Genomic DNA, 18,609 nt, shown 5'->3' on the forward strand with positions numbered 1-18,609 from the left:
CCATAGGGAAGAAAAAGTTAAAAAATAAAAAAAAAAGTAAAACACAAACACACAAATAAATATAAAAGTTTTTAATAAAGCACTAAAATGAAACTGATGTGAAACTTTTTTTTTTCGTGACACTGTTCCTTTAATGTTTGCAGCTTGAAAATCCAGTAATTCTCCCTTTGTTTCAGTTTGTAAATTCTATTAGGAACATCAGATGGAATCTTTTCGATAAGGGTAATATTTACAGTCTGAAATTGTCGGTTGTGTGTAGAGGCACAGTGCCGAGAGAGGCTATGTTTGATAAAGCCCGTATTGACATTAAATCTGTGTTTGTGGATTCTGGTGCGTAAACATTGTGTCGTCCTGCCAACGTATTGTAAGTGGCATGAACATTCTAATAGGTACACTACGTAAATGCTGCCACAATTGAGAAAAGATTTGATCAAAGGATTCATTAGTGACTGGTAGATGTATAAGTAGCTTTTCTATGGGTGATGTTGTTACAGCATGGGCAGCATGAGTGGCCACATTTGAATGAACCAAAAAGTGTTGGAAACATTTTTGGACTTGGTGGCTTAAACTTTCGTACTCTACTTGGAGCAAGAATGTTCTTGAGTGTTTGGGAACGTCTGAATGTAATTATTGGCTGGTCTGATAGTTCCTTATCTAAGTAGGGGGTCATTTTTCAGAATGTTCCAATGTTTGGATAAAATAGCTCTAATAGATTTATTACCACTATTAAAAGTTGTGATGAAGTTGGTATTGCAGCATACAGGCTCTATTTTTTTGAGAATATGGTTGATGCAAAGCTCTTGGGACAACTTGGCAGCTTTGGCACGTGCCCCCTTTATGAGGTTAGTGGAGAAGTTTTTTTTCTCTGAATCTCTTCTCTAGGATGTTGCATTCTTTGTTGAAATCGCTATCTTTGGTACAATTTTTCCTCACCCTTCTGAATTGGCCAAAAGGCACATTTTTGATCCAAGGGGGGTAATGTGCGCTCTTAAAATATATGTAGCGGTTAACATCCACTGACTTAAAATGTGTTCTTGTACTGAAATAATTGCTACTTTTGTCATAATTAATTGTCAAATCTAAAAAAATCTATGGATGTTACGGAAAAAGTATGTGTAAAAGATAGATCAAAATAGTTTGAATTTAAAATCTCCATAAATCGAAGAGCTCCTTCCTCTTCACCTTTCCATACAAAGAAGAGATCATCAATATAATGTCTGTATAGTAAAATATTTTCTTTAAAAGGATGGTCCCCACATATGTGTTTTTCTTCGAAGGCTCCCATATATAGATTGGCATACGCTGGTGCAAAACGTGTGCCCATTGCACAACCCTTAACTTGATTATAAAAATTATTTCCAAAACTAAAAGCATTGTGTGAAAGGATAAATTCAATACAGTTACTTAAAGGGGTTGTCCCAAGTTGACTCAATTTTTTTTTTTAAACATTCTAAGCAGGAAATTAATTTTAAAACATTTGCTGTTAAAAAAAAAATGTAAAATTAATTTCCTAAGTGCCTTTTTTTTACACTTGATAACTCAGCAAGTGCTGGTTATCTTTTCTAAAAAGGGGCGTGAGCGGCTCGATGTCAATCAAGCCGCTCCGCAGTGTGCGTGCTCCCGATGTTGCTAGATACTGTAGTTCTAGCAACATCGGGAGAATGTTCGTCTCAAGCGGGCATGGTGAGCCCGATTGAGACGAACTTACCGTGAATGTCATCTACACTACACTACATTCACCCCGTTTCGGCAAACAACTTCTCCCCCCCCCCCCCAACCCTGTCACTACATGTAATGTTTGTAGCCGCCATACCGGTGCTGCATCAGCACCCGGCGAACAACTAAAAATATATATAAACAATAAACTCACCTAAGACGTTCTAACGGCTCTCTGAACGGTCCCGTCACTTGCCATCTTCCTTCTTCTTGGCGCCGCTCGCATTCATAGTAACAATGCGTTGTGGCGCAGATGACGTAATCATATCAGGCCCACGTGATTACGTCATCTGCGCCCACCGCTATGTTATTGTGAATGGGAGAAGAAAAGTGACGGGACCGTTCAGCTCTTCGTGGGAACGTCTTAGGTGAGTTTATTTTTGTATGCATGTTGTCATGTATGTGTATATGTGCATGTATGTATGTATGTTTTCTTGTATGCATGTTGTCATGTATGTGTATATGTGCATGTATGTATGTATGTTTTCTTGTATGTATGTTTTCTTGTATGTATGTGGTCATGTTTGTATGTGTATATGTGCATGTATGTATGTATGTTTTCATGTATGTTTGTATGTGTATATGTGCATGTAGGTATGTTTGCATGTATGTATGTATGTTTTCATGTATGTATGTGTATATGTGCATGTAAGTTTTCATGTATGTATGTATGTTTGCTTGCATGCATGTATGTTTGCTTGCATGCATGTATGTTTGCTTGCATGCATGTATGTTTGCTTGCATGTATGTATGTTTGCTTGCATGTATGTATGTTTGCTTGCATGTATGTATGTTTGCTTGCTTGCATGTATGTATGTTTGCTTGCATGTATGTATGTCTGTATGGCCATGTATGATACTGTCTGCTGGCGCCCTGTATCTAAGCCAACTTTGCCGCAGGCTTCTATACATGGTATAACAGTCAGTATCACACATGAAAGTGAAACTAAGCCTACGACATGTTTTAATTTTTTTTATATATTTTTGATTTTTTTACAGGTTTGGTGATGTTTGGACTACGTCGGTTTCGAGGACTACTTAGATTACGCTTTTTTTTTCATCAATAAAATGGTTAATGAGGGTTGTGTTGGGGGTGCTTTATTTCAATAAAATATTTTATCTATATCTTTGTGTTTTATTTTCAAGTTTTATTACTATCACTTTAGTAATGGCCGCTGTCTGAGTGACAAGGTCCATTACTAAGGGGAGGCTTAGTGTTAGCCGGTACAGAGGCTAACACTAAACACGATTATTACCCCGGGTACCCACCACCACCACCAGGGGTGCCGGGAAGAGCTGGGTACGATCCAGTACCCGACCATCTATTGTGATGGTCGGGCTCTGGGGCGACCACAGGATGGTAGTATGAGGCTCGGAAGGGCCAAAAACAGTGGACCTTCCCACCCTTGTAATGCTAGGCTGCTGCTGCTGTGTTGTATCTGGCTGGTTATAAAAATGGGGGGGACCCCACGTCATTTTTTTTTATTATTTATTCTTTTTATTAAAAAGACATGGGGTTCCACCCAATTTATCATAACCAGCCACAAACAACACAGTGTTATTAGCCTGGGAATGTACTTAACCAGTGGCCCCTCCCACCCGTGTAATGCCAGGCTGCTGCGGCCTTGTATATGGCTGGTTATTAAAAATGTGGGGGACCCAACGTCTATTGTTAAATTTAAAAAAACAAAAACGACGTGGGTATCCCCCACATTTTTATAACCAGCCCGATACAACACAGCAGCAGCAGCAGCCTAGCATTACAAAGCTGGGAAGGTCCACTGTTTTTGGCCCTTCCCAGCCTCATAATACCAGCCTACGGCCGCCCCAGTACCCGAGCATCACAACAGATGGTCGGGTACTGGATCGTACCAAGCTCTTCCGGGCACCCCTGGTGGTGGTGGGCACCGGGGTAATAATAGGTGGTTAGTGCTAGCCTCTGCATCGGCTAACACTAAGTACCGCCTTTATAATGGACGCTGTCAATCAGCCAACTACCATTATCTAGGCACTAATAAAGTTTGAAAAAAAACCACAAAGACAATTTTTTTTTATTGAAATAAGAAATCCCCAACAAAACCCTCGTTAACCATTTTATTAAAATTTTCAAAAAACGTAGATCTACGCAGTAGTCCAACGAATCGAAGACGTAGTCCAATTGGTACATCAAAATCTGCAACAACATAAAAAAAGTTATCAATGTGAACAATACCGATACTTATACACACACACACACACACACACATAAACACATACACACAAACACCCATACACAAACACCCATACACAAACACCCATACACACAAACACACCCATATATACACAAGCACACACAAACTCCAAAAAACACACATATACACACACAAACCTATACACAAACACACCCATATATACCCAAACACACATATTCACAAACACACAAATATACATATACAAAAACACAGAAATATATACACATGTACACAAACACACCCATATATACACAAACACACCCATACATACACAAACACACCCATATATACACATATACAAAAAAACACACACATACACACCCATATATACACAAACACACACACATATACACACTTAACTTTAGCGGAGCGCAGACTTCTCCTTGCGACGGGTGCCTTCCACTGCATCCTCTGCGTATGCGCCAAGATGCGCGTTCACGAGCAAATGACATCCTCTGCTCAGGACGCAGAGGATGTCATTACGCATGCGCGGCCACCGCTAAAGGTAAATAGCGGTGGCCGGGAACCTAGGCAACGAGCAGGATACAAAGAGGTACCGACCGCAACTTCAATCAAGGATAGCAAGAAAATGACATCGCTGGACGACGGACAGGTAATTAGAATTCTTCTTATTTTTCCATGGGGGAGCTTTATAGCTCCATTTATCAACTTGGGACAACCCCTTTAAGAATAAAGCTTGCGCTGTTGGGATAGATGTGCTAGTTGATAAAACGGAATTTATTACTTTCAAGCCTTTGTCATGCGGAATGTTGCTATAGCGTGCATTCACACCGGCTGTCAAAAAATGTATTGGGGGTATGCATGTGTCTATTTTCAAATTGAGTAGTTCTTTTATTAATTGGTTGGAGTCTTTCAGATATGAGGGCAGATTAAGCACAAAGGACAAAGGGTTGTAGATGCAAATCCACAAAATGGGAAAGGTTACTTGTTAGTGAACCGATTCCAGAAATAATGGGGCGTCCAGGGGATTAGTGGATTTTCGGGAGATGATAAATGAAGGGCATATTGGGAAAGGGGGCATGTAGAAATCTTTCTCTTTGTGAGTAATCCATCTTTACAAGCTGCATCTATTAAGATTTTATATTCATACATATAGGATGGTAGTGGATTGGCAGGTAATTTATGATAAAAGGTACTGTTGGTTAAAATGAGTGATGTGTCCCTCAGGTACTTATTCTCATCTTGGATAACAATATTGTTTTAACCAACAGTACCTTATATCATAAATTACCTGCCAATCCACTACCATCCTATATATATATATATATATATATATATATATATATATATATATATATATATATATATATATATATATGTGTGAATATAAAATCTTTTTTGTTTTTGTAACTTATAACTTATTTTTACACTTTTCTAAAACATTTTTATTTTTTTTTTTACTTTTTACTTGTTTTACTTGAAAACCTGCAGCACTGATCGCTGCTATAATACATTACACTACCTAGGTAGTGTAACATATTATAAACGGTCAGTGTGACGCTGAGAGTCACACTGACAGGAAGCTTATGAGGACCAGCCTTCGGCTGGTTCTCATAGGCTGCTGTGCATGGCAGACCCGGGGGCTGTTGTATGGCCTCCGCTTTTGCCTTATAACCGATTGCAGCACCTGCAATCGGTCCCCGGTAAAGTTTGTTGTAGTAACAAACTTTCCCTGCGATCACATGACCGGGACCTGAACCAATTAGGTCCCGGTCATGTCTCTGGGACTAGAGGCAGGGGATAACAGCACAATCCGGGTGTCAGCGCTACTCTGAGACATCCGGATCGCGTTTTTAACACCCACCGTGAATTCACGCCAGCGCTGCACAGAGCACAGCAAGCGCCGACGTGAATTTACGGTGGGCGGTCGGGAAGCGGTTAAAGAAAATATTTTACAATACAGACGTTATATTGACGACCTCTATTTTGTATGGAAAGGTGAGGAGGAAGGAGCTCTTCGATTTATGGAGATTTTAAATTCAAACGATTTTGATCTATCTTTTACACATACTTTTTCCGTAACATCCATAGATTTTTTAGATTTGACAATTACGACAAAAGTAGCAATTATTTCAGTACAAGAACACATTTTAAGTCAGTGGATGTTAACAGCTACATAGATTTTAAGAGCGCACATTACCCCCCTTGGATCAAAAATTTGCCTTTTGGGCAATTCAGAAGGGTGAGGAAAATTGTACCAAAGATAGCGATTTCAACAAGGAATGCAACATCTTAGAGAAGAGATTCAGAGAAAAAAAACTTCCCCACTAACCTCATAAAAGGGGGCACGTTCCAAAGCTGCCAAGTTGTCCCAAGAGCTTTGCATCAACCATATTCTCAAAAAAATAGAGCCTGTATGCTGCAATACCAACTTCATCACAACTTTTAATAGTGGTAATAAATCTATTAGAGCTATTTTATCCAAACATTGGAACATTCTGAAAAATGACCCCCTACTTAGATAAGGAACTATCAGACCAGCCAATAATTACATTCAGACGTTCCCAAACACTCAAGAACATTCTTGCTCCAAGTAGAGTACGAAAGTTTAAGCCACCAAGTCCAAAAATGTTTCCAACCCTTTTTGGTTCATTCAAATGTGGCCACTCACGCTGCCTATGCTGTAACATCATCACCCATAGAATAGCTACTTATACATCTACCAGTCACTAATGAATCCTTTATGATCAAATCTTTTCTCAATTGTGGCAGCTCTTACGTAGTGTACCTATAAGAATGTTCATGCCACTTACAATACGTTGGCAGGACGACACAATGTGTACGCACCAGAATCAACAAACACAGATTTAATGTCAATACGGGCTCTCTCATACATAGCCTCTCTCGGCACTGTGCCTCTACACACAACCGACAATTTGAGACTATAAATATTACACCTATAGAACAGATTCCATCTGATGTTCCTAATAGATCTTACAAACTGAAACAAAGGGAGAATTACTGGATTTTCAAGCTGCAAATATTAATTCCAGGAGGTCTCAATGATATCTCAGAATCTTCCTTAGACTGATGTCCATCTACATGTCAGTTCGTATGAAAGTTCCACTCCACTTTGACTGTAATATATAAGCCCTCAATCAAATTGAGTCAGGTTGCAACATAGAAGCTTTCGTTTTTACCCATATATTGTTTATGTATAGTCATACCTCTAGACTTCCCATCGAAGCAAATAGATAAACCTTGTAAACCTAGATTACACTGATACACACACACATATATATATATATATATATATATATATATATATATATTCCCCAAAAAAAATTTACTAACGTTTTACTTCACTGCATTTTATACGTCAACTGATCATTTGATTCAGCTGCCTTTTTTGGATGACATGTACAGGAACAACATTGCATAATATATGTTGCGACAAATAGACCTGTACAAACATATAATAATTCTTTTATGACTTACCGTTTTTCAGCTCCACCCTCCTCCCTGCCAGTGTAGGTATTTGACTCCTTTCCTCTGTTATAGCCTCTGCGGTTGCCTTGACCACGGAGACGACAATCAGCGTCCCCCAAGTAGCTCGGCAACCCCGCTTCCAGTTTTAAACATCCATTTGTATGCTTCTGTTTCATAGCAAGCTACTCACTATTATCCATACCAATCTTTACTTCTAATAAAAGTTTTTTTCAGCCAAGTCTTTTTACTAACCAATAGGCATCATAGACCACTAGCTGTTATGGTTGCCTAGACTACAGAGACGCTTATTAGCGTCGTTTGAATTACCCAGCAACATCGCGCTTTTCTTCCGAAACATCCATTTGTATGTTTTAATTACACAACAAGCTATTTACTACCATTGATAGCAACTTCATCATTTTTAAAAAAAAATCCTTTTATTGATCAAATATGCTCTATAGACCACTGACCTTAGTGACAGACGCTTATCAGCATTGCCCTAATAATTCGGCAATCGGCGACATTACGCTCTCCCTCTGTAAAATCCATTTATATGTTTCCATTATATAATTAGCGATTCATCACGATTTAGATTACACTCCATTTTTTTATACCTAAAACGTCCCTTTATCAACCACATATGTTTTATATAGGCAAAATGTGGGTTTTATTGATCCCCTCTGGTGATTTTTCGAACCATGTTTAACAAATGCATTCCCTTACAATTTCCTGTATGTAACTTTTTATAAGGCAATATCGATGGTCATCCTTTCTTTTAGTTTTTTTATGAGAATTAACTTGTTTTACATTTCCTGTCACAGATGTTGTTTATGACGTCATGGTCACTCTTTGACCTTTCCCCTTTTGGCGGCTTTTCTTCTTCCTGTGAACTCAAATTCCCGATGACATACAAAAAAGGTTCTTATAACGGCCTGAGAAAGATGCTGGTACAGCGTTGAAACGCGTAGCCACCATTGTTTTACAATAAACAGATACTTTTTCATATCACTCCGTCTACCACTGTCAATATCTTTCAAACAGCCACGCAGCAGCGCCTTGCAGGATCCTCCCTTTTCCACTTATCCTTCCATATCTCAACAAGCGGTGACCGCATGGTTTACCGGTTTGGATCCCGGCAGCAGCATTTGTGGATTTTCCTATTACCTTATCCAAGCACTACCTGGGTGAGCATAGTACACTACTACTGACATTTCACCTAAACCCAATTGACCTGCACTATGTGGCACCGTGCCTTTTGTTTTTATGTTCACTCATGTTTAGAAAAAAGCTCCTAACTTTTAAAATAAGAAAAGTTTTGGGACACAATTTTCACTAGCATTATCAGTGTGACAGCACCTATTAGATTAGCTAGGAGATAGTGCATTACTAAACTAGTGACAGAGCCTCTTTAAAGCACGGAATAAGTTACCATTGACCAGAGCTGCAAAAATTACACTGATCAACATGTTTTTTTTACCAAAATATAAATTCTTTTCTCCAACTGGACATCCCATTCTCGCAATTGGCATTCAATTAATTCCAAAGATTTTTGACGGGGTTGAGATTGGGGCTTTGTTCAGGCAGCCCAAGGTACTCCATATCAAACACGTCAAACCATGTCTTTATGGACCACGCTTTGTGCACAGGGGCACAGTCATACTGGAACAGCAAAGCACCTTGCGCAAATGGTTTCCCCAAAGTTGAAATAGTCTAAAATGTTTTTTTTTGTATTTTGAAGCCTTATAATTAAACTTCACTGGAAATAAAAGGCATATTTCAAACCTTATGCTAATGTCACTTCCAGGTAATTTTTATGCATCACACACTTCAGAAACTGTCTGCTCCGCTCTGAGTTTGCGTGGTCTAACACTGTGGCTTTGCAGTTCTTGTTACTCCTAAACGTTTCCACTTCACAACAGCACATACAGTTGACCAAGGCTCACTTTTAACTCTATTGTGACAAAGTTGGCCTTCTTTGACACGTTTAAAGTAACTGAGCTCTTTAGAATGACCCATACTACTACCAATGTTTTCTATGGCGATTGCATGGCTGTGTGCTTGAACTTACGCACATGTTTGCTATTGGTGTGGCCGAATTCCACCATGGACTCTTAATTCCATTACTGTACAAAATAAATGTATCCACTCCATCCGTCCCTGGATTTACTGATCTACTTAAAAGGGTTATGCGAGTTAACATTTTTTACAAACTGCTGAAAATGTCCTAAATGCTCAGTGATGGGCGCCAAGATGCCAGGAATACGACCGCTCACCACCAGAGGCCTCCGAATTCTTTATTGGATAGATCCCGAAAAGTACAGGTGCACATGGGACACTAGTGAAAACTTTTATTTCACTTCTGCTGCAACAAGAAAGGCCATTTCACAGGAAAGGATAGTTACACATTCCCCATTGAGAAGACTATTTTTTAGACAAGCTATCTTTCTCTTTCTAATGTAGTCTGTGAAATCGACCATCCTTAACACCTTCCCACCCCATGACGTACTATTAAGTCATGGGAACTAAGTAGTTCCCACAAATTAACACAATCGTGTGGAATGGCGAAGGCACAAGATAGGTCAGGTGACGACTGTATTTTACAGTTGACACCTCACTAATGACCGGGGGTGGAGATAACAGTAATCCGTCATGTAACCCCCTTAGATGCTGTAGTAAATAGCGACCCTGCAACGCAATTGCGGGGTGTCAATGGTTTATTAAGGCAGTTAGGGGCCTAATAATGGCTTCCAGGTCTGCCATCTTGGTACACCTATTAATCAGAGCCTAATAGCATCTGTCAGCGTTATGCTGAGGAGCATAATGCACTGCAATACAAAAGCATTGTAATGTATTATTTTAGTGATCTCCGTCTAGTCTCCTACGGGGACTGAAAGATGTTTTTTAAAAAAAAGTAAAATAAAATGTTTACAAAGGGTAAAATATTTGAGGGTTTTTTCAGTATCAGCATGGGTTTATGAGGTGTTGGTCTTGTCAAACCAATGTTATTAGCTTCTATGAGGAGGTAAGTTCTAGACTGGACCTGGGTAAGGCTGTGTATGTCATGCATGTAGACTTTTCAAAGACGTTTGATACTGTGCCTCTTAAAAGGTTGGTATATAAAATAAAAATGCTGGGACTTGGGGAAAATATGTGTAAATGGGTTAACAACTATCCCCGTCATAGAAAACAGAGGGTGGTTATTAGTGGTACATCCTCAGAGTGAGTCGCAGTTGCCAGTGGGGTTCCACAGGGGTCCGTATTGGGCCCTCTTCTTTTTTATATGTTTATTAATGAGCTTGTAGAGAGAGGGTTTACAGAGTATGATTTCAGTATTTGCAGATGATATTAAGCTCTGTAAAGTAATCAACACAGAGGAGGATAATGTAATACTACAGAGGGGTTTGGGGAGGCTGGAGGTTTTGGCAGAGAAATGGCAAAAAGTTTAATGTGGATAAATGTAAGGTTATGCACTTGGGCTGAAGAAACACATTTTAGAGTTATGAATTAAATGGTAAAACACTGGGTAAAACTACTACTGAAAAAGATTTGGGGATATTGGTTGACAGTACATTTACCTTTAGCAACCAGTGCCAGGCAGCTGCTGCCAAGGCAAATAAAATCATGGGATGCATCTAAAGAGGCATAGATGCTCATAACAAGAACATAGTTTTGTCTCTATACAAATCACTAGACCTCATGTCAGACCACATATGGAATATTGAGTACCATTTTGGGCAACTGTGTATAAAAAGGGAATTGCTAAACTAGAACGGGTACAAAGAATATCGACCAAGGTAATTAAGGGCATGGGTGGATTGCAGTATCAAGAAATTTTTATCAAACTTGGGGCTATTCAGTTTAGATAAAAGACGGCTTAAGGGCAATCTAATTACATTGTACAAATATATAACTGGACAGTACAGAGATCTTTCCAATGATTTTTTTACACCTAGACCTGTAACAAGGTCAAGGGGGCATCCTCTACGTCTAGAGAAAAGGTTTCACCACTAGCACAGACAGGGATTCTTTACTGTGAGAGCAGTGAGACTATGGAACTCTCTGCCACAGGATGTTGTGATGGTTGATTCTTTGAACATGTTCTAGAAGGGCCTTGATGCCTTTTTTGAAAAATAGAATATTACACGTTATGAGAACTAGATTTTGGAGATGGGACATTGATTCAGGGATTTAGGGCGAACGTATAATACTTACGTGCAACGCGCGTGATTTTCACGCGCGTTGCACGGACCTATGTTAGTCAATGGGGCCGTTCAGACTGTCAGTGATTTTCACGCAGCGTATGTCCGCTGCGTAAAACTCACGACATGTCCTATATTTGCCAGTTTTTAGCGCATCACGCACCCATTAAAGTCAATGGGTGCGTGAATACCGCGCACGGCACACGGACGCACTTCCATGTGCCGCGCGTGATGCGCGCTACAGTAGTCAAAACTATGAATGAAAACAGAAAAGCACCATGTGCTTTTCTGTTTACAAACATACAGAGTGTCATAATGATGGCGGCTGCGCGAAAATTGCATAGCCGCGCAACAAATGCTGCTGACAGACGGAGCTTTTATGGACCTTTTGCGCGTGCAAAACACCGCATTTTTTGCGCGCGCAAAACGCACACGCTCGTGTGAATCTGGCCTTATTCTGATTTCCATATTTGGAGTCAGGGAGGAATTTTTCCCCTAATGAGACAATTGACATCAACCTCATGGGGTTTAACCAACCTATTGACTAACATGGTAGGATTATAGGTTGAACTTGATGAACCGGTTTCTTTTTTCAACCTGATCAACGATGTAAACTTTTTGCTTCATTAAAAATCATTATTTCAAGAAAAAGTATAATAAAAATGTAGACATAATTACTATCACCATGTTCGTTATGACCAAAACTATAAAATGATCAGGTTATTAAATCCACATGTATAAACGTCATAAAAAAAAAACATGCCCTCACTGCTGCTTTATTTTCATTTCCGCCTCACAAAAAAATGCAATAAAAAGTACCCCAAAATAAATGAAAATACCAATGAAACCATTAATTTGTACTGCAAAAAAAAAAAAATACACCTTCATGAAGCCCTGTCAATTGAAAAAAAAAAAAAGTTGTGGCGACAAACACAAAAGGATTAACCAGTTCAGGACCGGGCTATTTTTAGCCTTCAGGACCAGACACCGTTTAGCCATTTTTAGCACGTGTTAGTTAAATGGCTATAACTTTTTTATTTGTTGGGCTAACGACGTGATTTTTGCGACGTTTTTTCCGTAGACAATGCAGGTTTCTTTTTTTATCATTTTTACACACACCTTTTTTGCCATTTTAGAATTTTTATTCATAAAGTTTGAAAATAATAGTAAAAAAATAAGCCTTTTTACGTTTCAGCTATTTTTTTTGGGTAATAACATAGTTTTACCCTAAAATAGACCTTTTATTTGTAATAGTCATTGTTTACCGTAAATTTTAATATATTACATGTCTATATTAGGGTAATTGGGTCAGCGCTAGCGTTACAACAATGATTGGCAGGGGGGGGAATTTTTTTTGGGGGTGGGTATTTTATGTGTATTTATTATTTCATTTTTTTTGCACTTTACTATTTTTTTATTTGGGGAACTTTATATATTTTGTTTCTTTTTACACCATGTTTTTCCACTGTAACTGGGGTTGCACAGCAGCCCCAGTTACAGGGGAAATCAGCCCTCTCATAGTGACTAATGTCACTAATAGGGCTGTGCTGGGTCTAGTAAGACCCAGCAGCAGTCTGTCAGTAACGGCACCCGGCGATCATGTGACCAGTCACATGATCACCGGGAATAAATGAAAAAGAAAAAGACACGGCGCCACCTTGTGCAGATCAATTGGTAAAGGTGAGACAGTACGGCAGGAAAATTGCTCACCTGGAGCCGAAGTTTTTAAGGCAAGTAAATATAAGCCACAGTGCTGCTGCCAGATCCGAGTCGGTGACCAGAAGGGACCGCTTGGGTATAGATAGTTGCAGGAGAAAAATGTGGATCATTCCAGGGGCGCTGCTGTGTGGTGGGAATAATGGGAGCGATATCCAGAGGTATAAGTAGGTTTCAATTTATTTGAACAGGTAGGCTACGCGTTTCAACGACGGACAGTCGTCTTCATCAGGCCATGTGTAAAGTTACAAACAAAATGGCTTAAATAGCATTTAGGCATGTGTCAAAAAAACCGCCAAATCTGTAAAAGGTCAAGGTGTGATCGTGACGTCACACCCGGTTTTTTTAAAAACAGCATAGCACAAATTAACAGATACATTTAAAATTGGCAAAACAGTATAAAAGGTTAAATTTAAAATAGCAAATCAAACAGACGAACGGGCAAGAGTGAGAGACAGCGAAATTACATGCATAAATACATTGTTAGGTCAACTCAAAATCATATGTCATTAATAAACAAATATAGAAACTTACAGTAGACGGTTAGCATGGTGTGGTGGGATAAATGAGGTATGTGAATAAAATGGTGGGAATTGATTTGGCAAATCAATTCTCACCATTTTATTCACATACCTTTCTCTCCCCGCTCGGTTGCTTTAACAACGAAACCGCGTCCCGGCTTCTGGCTCTATAACCCGACAAATACATTTATTCCAACTGTAGCCCTATGCCAAATCAATTCCCACCATTTTATTCACATACCTCATTTATCCCACCACACCATGCTAACCGTCTACTGTAAGTTTCTATATTTGTTTATTAATGACATATGATTTTGAGTTGACCTAACAATGTATTTATGCATGTAATTTCGCTGTCTCTCACTCTTGCCCGTTCGTCTGTTTGATTTGCTATTTTAAATTTAACCTTTTATACTGTTTTGCCAATTTTAAATGTATCTGTTAATTTGTGCTATGCTGTTTTTAAAAAAACCGGGTGTGACGTCACGATCACACCTTGACCTTTTACAGATTTGGCGGTTTTTTTGACACATGCCTAAATGCTATTTAAGCCATTTTGTTTGTAACTTTACACATGGCCTGATGAAGACGACTGTCCGTCGTTGAAACGCGTAGCCTACCTGTTCAAATAAATTGAAACCTACTTATACCTCTGGATATCGCTCCCATTATTCCCACCACACAGCAGCGCCCCTGGAATGATCCACATTTTTCTCCTGCAACTATCTATGATCACCGGGAGGAATAGAGACAGCGCCGCTGCCGCTATTCCTATACACCGCGTTCATTGAGCGCTGTGCAAAAAAACATCAAAGACAGAAGCAGCGAAAGCTGCTTCTATCCTCTCCTCAGGGTCCCCGGCAGTCACTGACAGCCGGAGACCCGACATTCAGCTGCCCGTTCGCGCGGGCATCAAGTTAAAACCCAAGCCGTAAAAAGGCTATGGCTCTGGTTTTAAGGACCCTGACAGCTGGCCGTAAAAATACAGCCAGCGGTTGGGAACCAGTTAAAAAAAAGTGTTTTTATTGTGTTAAGACAAAAAAAAATAAAGTTACTACATCATTTATACAGCACTGTAAATGCTGTAGAAACAAAACCCAGAAAATAATGGCGAAATTGCTGTTTGTTTATTTTACAAAGTTACGAGACCGCTTACAACCCATGGACCCTCTTATACGGACTAGAGTACTCCCGGTGAAATTTAGCTTGCCACTTACAGCTGTAACTACCTGTACTGTTATTCATAGCTTTATATAGCATTCCACGTGTTACGTAGTTTTTCTACATTTTATTGGAAAAATTATTTGCAGGACTTGTTACAAAATTGGGGAGAACAGAAATATACCAGTGTTTGTCGGATTAGAAACAGCCGTTGTATGCTATTTCAGAACAATACAGTTTGGACTTGGATGAATGCCTAGTTCCCATGACAAGCATTCATATAAGGCAGGGTCATGTACACAAACAGCAATAAACTTGGATCAATGCCTAGTTCCTAGGATAGGACTTCATAGAAGGCATCACTATGTTTAATATTCGACTCACCTAAGGTGGCTGAAATTACCCCCATCACAGCTTCTCCTGAAACAAACAAAAGCAGGTTTAAGACTACATAAAATTTGGATGAACTAATAACAAATTTTGCTCAGTCGTTGTTCCAAATGCAAGCTGTATATTAGAAACAAAAAAGGAACAAAATACAACAGTTAGGCCCCATGCACACTAACGTATTTTGCAGCTGCCATTTCATTTCAATGGACCCATGCACACAACCGTGGTTTCCACGGTAAGTGCATTGTCCGGGAGCCTGGACCTCAAAAACATAGGACATGTCTTATTATGGCCACATTTTTCCTTGAAGTGAACGAACACGACCCTTGATTTGCGGGCGGCCACGGGTGACACACTACGGTCATGTGCATGAGGCCTAAGAACGCCTATTTTTCAATCTGCTTCCACAAAATCCTGAAAGAAACATACTTGGAGAAACAGGTCAGACGAACACACCTTGGTTTGCTCCATAGTTTAGCCTGAAGAGGTGTGACCTAAAAGTGAGTTTTTTCTTTTTGTTCACAAAAGGAAGAAAGGAGGGGGGAGACAAAATTGGTTACCCCTTCCAAAATACATATTTTTTTACCCTTTTAATTACATAAAAACAGAACAAGATCAAGAAAGAGATGAAAGCGTTAAAGGGGTTTTCCAGGGACACAAATTTTTAGAGTAGCACGATCTACAAATTGAATAAACTTCCTAATATACAGTCTTTATTAAATACGGAAGCTTATCTTTCCATTGACCCGACTTCTGCCCATCCGGAAGTTCTGCTATGGACACAGGCTCGACACAGGCTCGACACAGGCTCGACACAGGCTCGACACAGGCTCGACACAGGCTCGACACAGGCTCGACACAGGCTCGACACAGGCTCGACACAGGCTCGACACAGGCTCGACACAGGCTGTTTCAGTATGTCTCATATAACTGAATGGTAGTTACGGAAACATCATAGCTTGTATGCTACGCTGACTCCGTAACTGCCATTCACTTCTATTGGACTTACGCTGTTTCCGCAATACATAGTTGGGAAACAAACTTATCACAACAGAGCTCTTGGAAAGCAGCGATGCAAAATAAAATCCTTTTAGTTCAAAAGTGTTTTTATTCTGCAAAAGTAGTAAAACATAAAAAAAAACTATACATATTTGGTATCGCCATAATCATACCGACCCATAGAATAAAGGTAGCATGTTATTTAAGTCGCACAGTAAACGGCGTAAATGTAAAATGCATAGAACAATGGCTAAATTGCTGGGGGGTTTTTATATCTCCCCCCCCCCCCCCAAAAAAAAAAGTTAATAAAAAAAGCCTACATACCCCAAAACAGTGGCATTGAAAAATACAACTCATCCTACAAAAAACAAGTCCTCATACAGCTATGTCCACATGAAAATAAAAAAAAGCTATAGCTCTTCGAATGGGAAGATGGAAATACTAAAAAAAATTGCTTGGTCATTAGGGCCCGGAATGCATGCAGGGGGAAGGGGTTAACCCCTTATGGATGTAGCCTAGTTTTGGCCTTACGGCTCAGAGCCCATTTTTCAAGTCTGACATATTTCCGTTTATGTGGTAATAACTTCAGAATGCTTCAACCTATCCAAGCGATTCTGAGACGGTTTTCTCTTGAGACATTGGGCTTTATGTTAGTGGTAAAATTTGGTCAATATATTCAGTGTTTATTTGTGGAAAAATAGCAAAGTTTAGAGAAAATTTTAAAAAAGAATAGCATTTTTCCAAATTTAAATGCATCTGCTTGTAAGACAGAGGGATATACCACCCAAAATAGTTACTATTTCACATATCCCATATGTCTACTATATGTTGACATCATTTTTTGAACACTCTTATTTTTCTAGGACGTTACAAGGCATAAGCAGCAAATTCTCATATTTTGAATAAAATTTCAAAAGCCTCTTTTTTTAGTTACCAGTTCAGTTCTGAAGTTGCATGGAAGGAGCCTATATATTAGGAACCCCCATCAAACACCCATTTTTAGAAACTAGACCCCTCAAAGTATTCAAAACAGCATTTAGATAGTTTATTAACCCTATAGGTGTATCACAGGAATTTAAAGCAAAGTAGAGGTGAAATTTACAAATTATTTTTTTTGCAGAAAATCCTTTTCATGCCTCTTTTTCAGTAAAACAAGAGGTTTTACCAGAGAAACGCAACTCTATATTTATTGTAGAGATTCTGCAGTTTTTAGAAATATCCCACATGTGGCCCTAGTGTGGTAATGGACTGAAGCACAGGCCTCAGAATAAAAGACGCCCCTAGTAGATTTTGAGGCCTCCTTTTTATTAGATTATATTTTAGGCACCATGTCAGGTTTGAAAAGGTCTTGTGGTGCCAAAACAGTGGAAACCAACAAAAGTGACCCCATTTGGCAAACTACACCCCTCAAGGAACTTATCGAGAAGTATAGTCAGCATTTAGACCATACTTTTTTTTGCTGCTTTTTGTGGAATTGGGCTGTCAAATTGAAAATCACATATTTTTCCGATAAAAGGTACAAATTATTAATTTTCACAAAGAATACAGGGGAAAAAACACCCCAAAATTTTAAAAGCAACTTCTCCCGATTACGGCAATATCCCATCTGTGGTCATAAACAGCAGGGCTCAGAACTCAGGAGCGCTATTTGGCATATAGATTTTGCTGGATTGGTTTCTGGACGCCATGTCGCCTTTGCAGAGCTTCTGAGGTACCAGTACAGGGAAAAAAGTGACCCCATTTTGGAAACTAGACCCCTTGAGGAATTCATTGTAGTTTTTATGGGGTGCATGCGACTTTTTGATCAGTTTTTATTCTATTTTTTAAGAGGTGTGGTGACTAAAAAACAGCAATTCTGCGATTATTTTATTCCTTATTTTTTTTTTTACAGCGTTCACTATAAATGACATTCACTTTATTCTGCGGGGCGATACGATTACGGCGATACCATATGCTTATAGATTTTTTTGTGTCTTATGGCATTTGTACAATAAAATACTTTTTATAAAAAATTATTTACTTTTTGTGTTGCCATATTCTAAGAGCCATAACTTTTTTATTTTTCCATCAAGAAAGCAGTGTGAGGGCTTGTTTTTTTGTGTAACAAAATGTAGTTTCGATCAGGACTTTTGGTTACATGCAAATTTTTGATCTTTTTATTCCATTTTTTGGAAGGTGAAGCGACCCAAAAAAAAATATGGCGATTCTGCTATGGTTTATTATTATT

General features: G+C 39.1%; 1 protein-coding gene across 5 annotated transcripts in view; it reads right to left on the minus strand.

Moving 5' to 3' along the window:
- The window catches only part of LOC142660301 (transmembrane protein 272-like), a 108,202-nt gene that overhangs the window by 68,097 nt on the left and 21,496 nt on the right, over window positions 1-18,609 (minus strand). For 4 of the 5 annotated variants that reach the window (XR_012850455.1, XM_075836899.1, XM_075836896.1 and 1 more), the window contains exon 2: window positions 15,378-15,413. Coding sequence is in view for 4 of the 5 variants with exons in the window: in XM_075836899.1 (XP_075693014.1) it covers window positions 15,378-15,402 (25 nt within the window). In the remaining variant the exon portion in view is untranslated. Of the gene's footprint in view, window positions 1-15,377; window positions 15,414-15,839; window positions 15,895-18,609 lie in introns of all 5 variants that reach the window. The other variant, XM_075836898.1, reaches the window with a different exon arrangement.

The sequence above is a fragment of the Rhinoderma darwinii genome, chromosome 9, assembly GCF_050947455.1.
Source record: "Rhinoderma darwinii isolate aRhiDar2 chromosome 9, aRhiDar2.hap1, whole genome shotgun sequence".
NCBI lineage: Eukaryota > Metazoa > Chordata > Amphibia > Anura > Rhinodermatidae > Rhinoderma > Rhinoderma darwinii.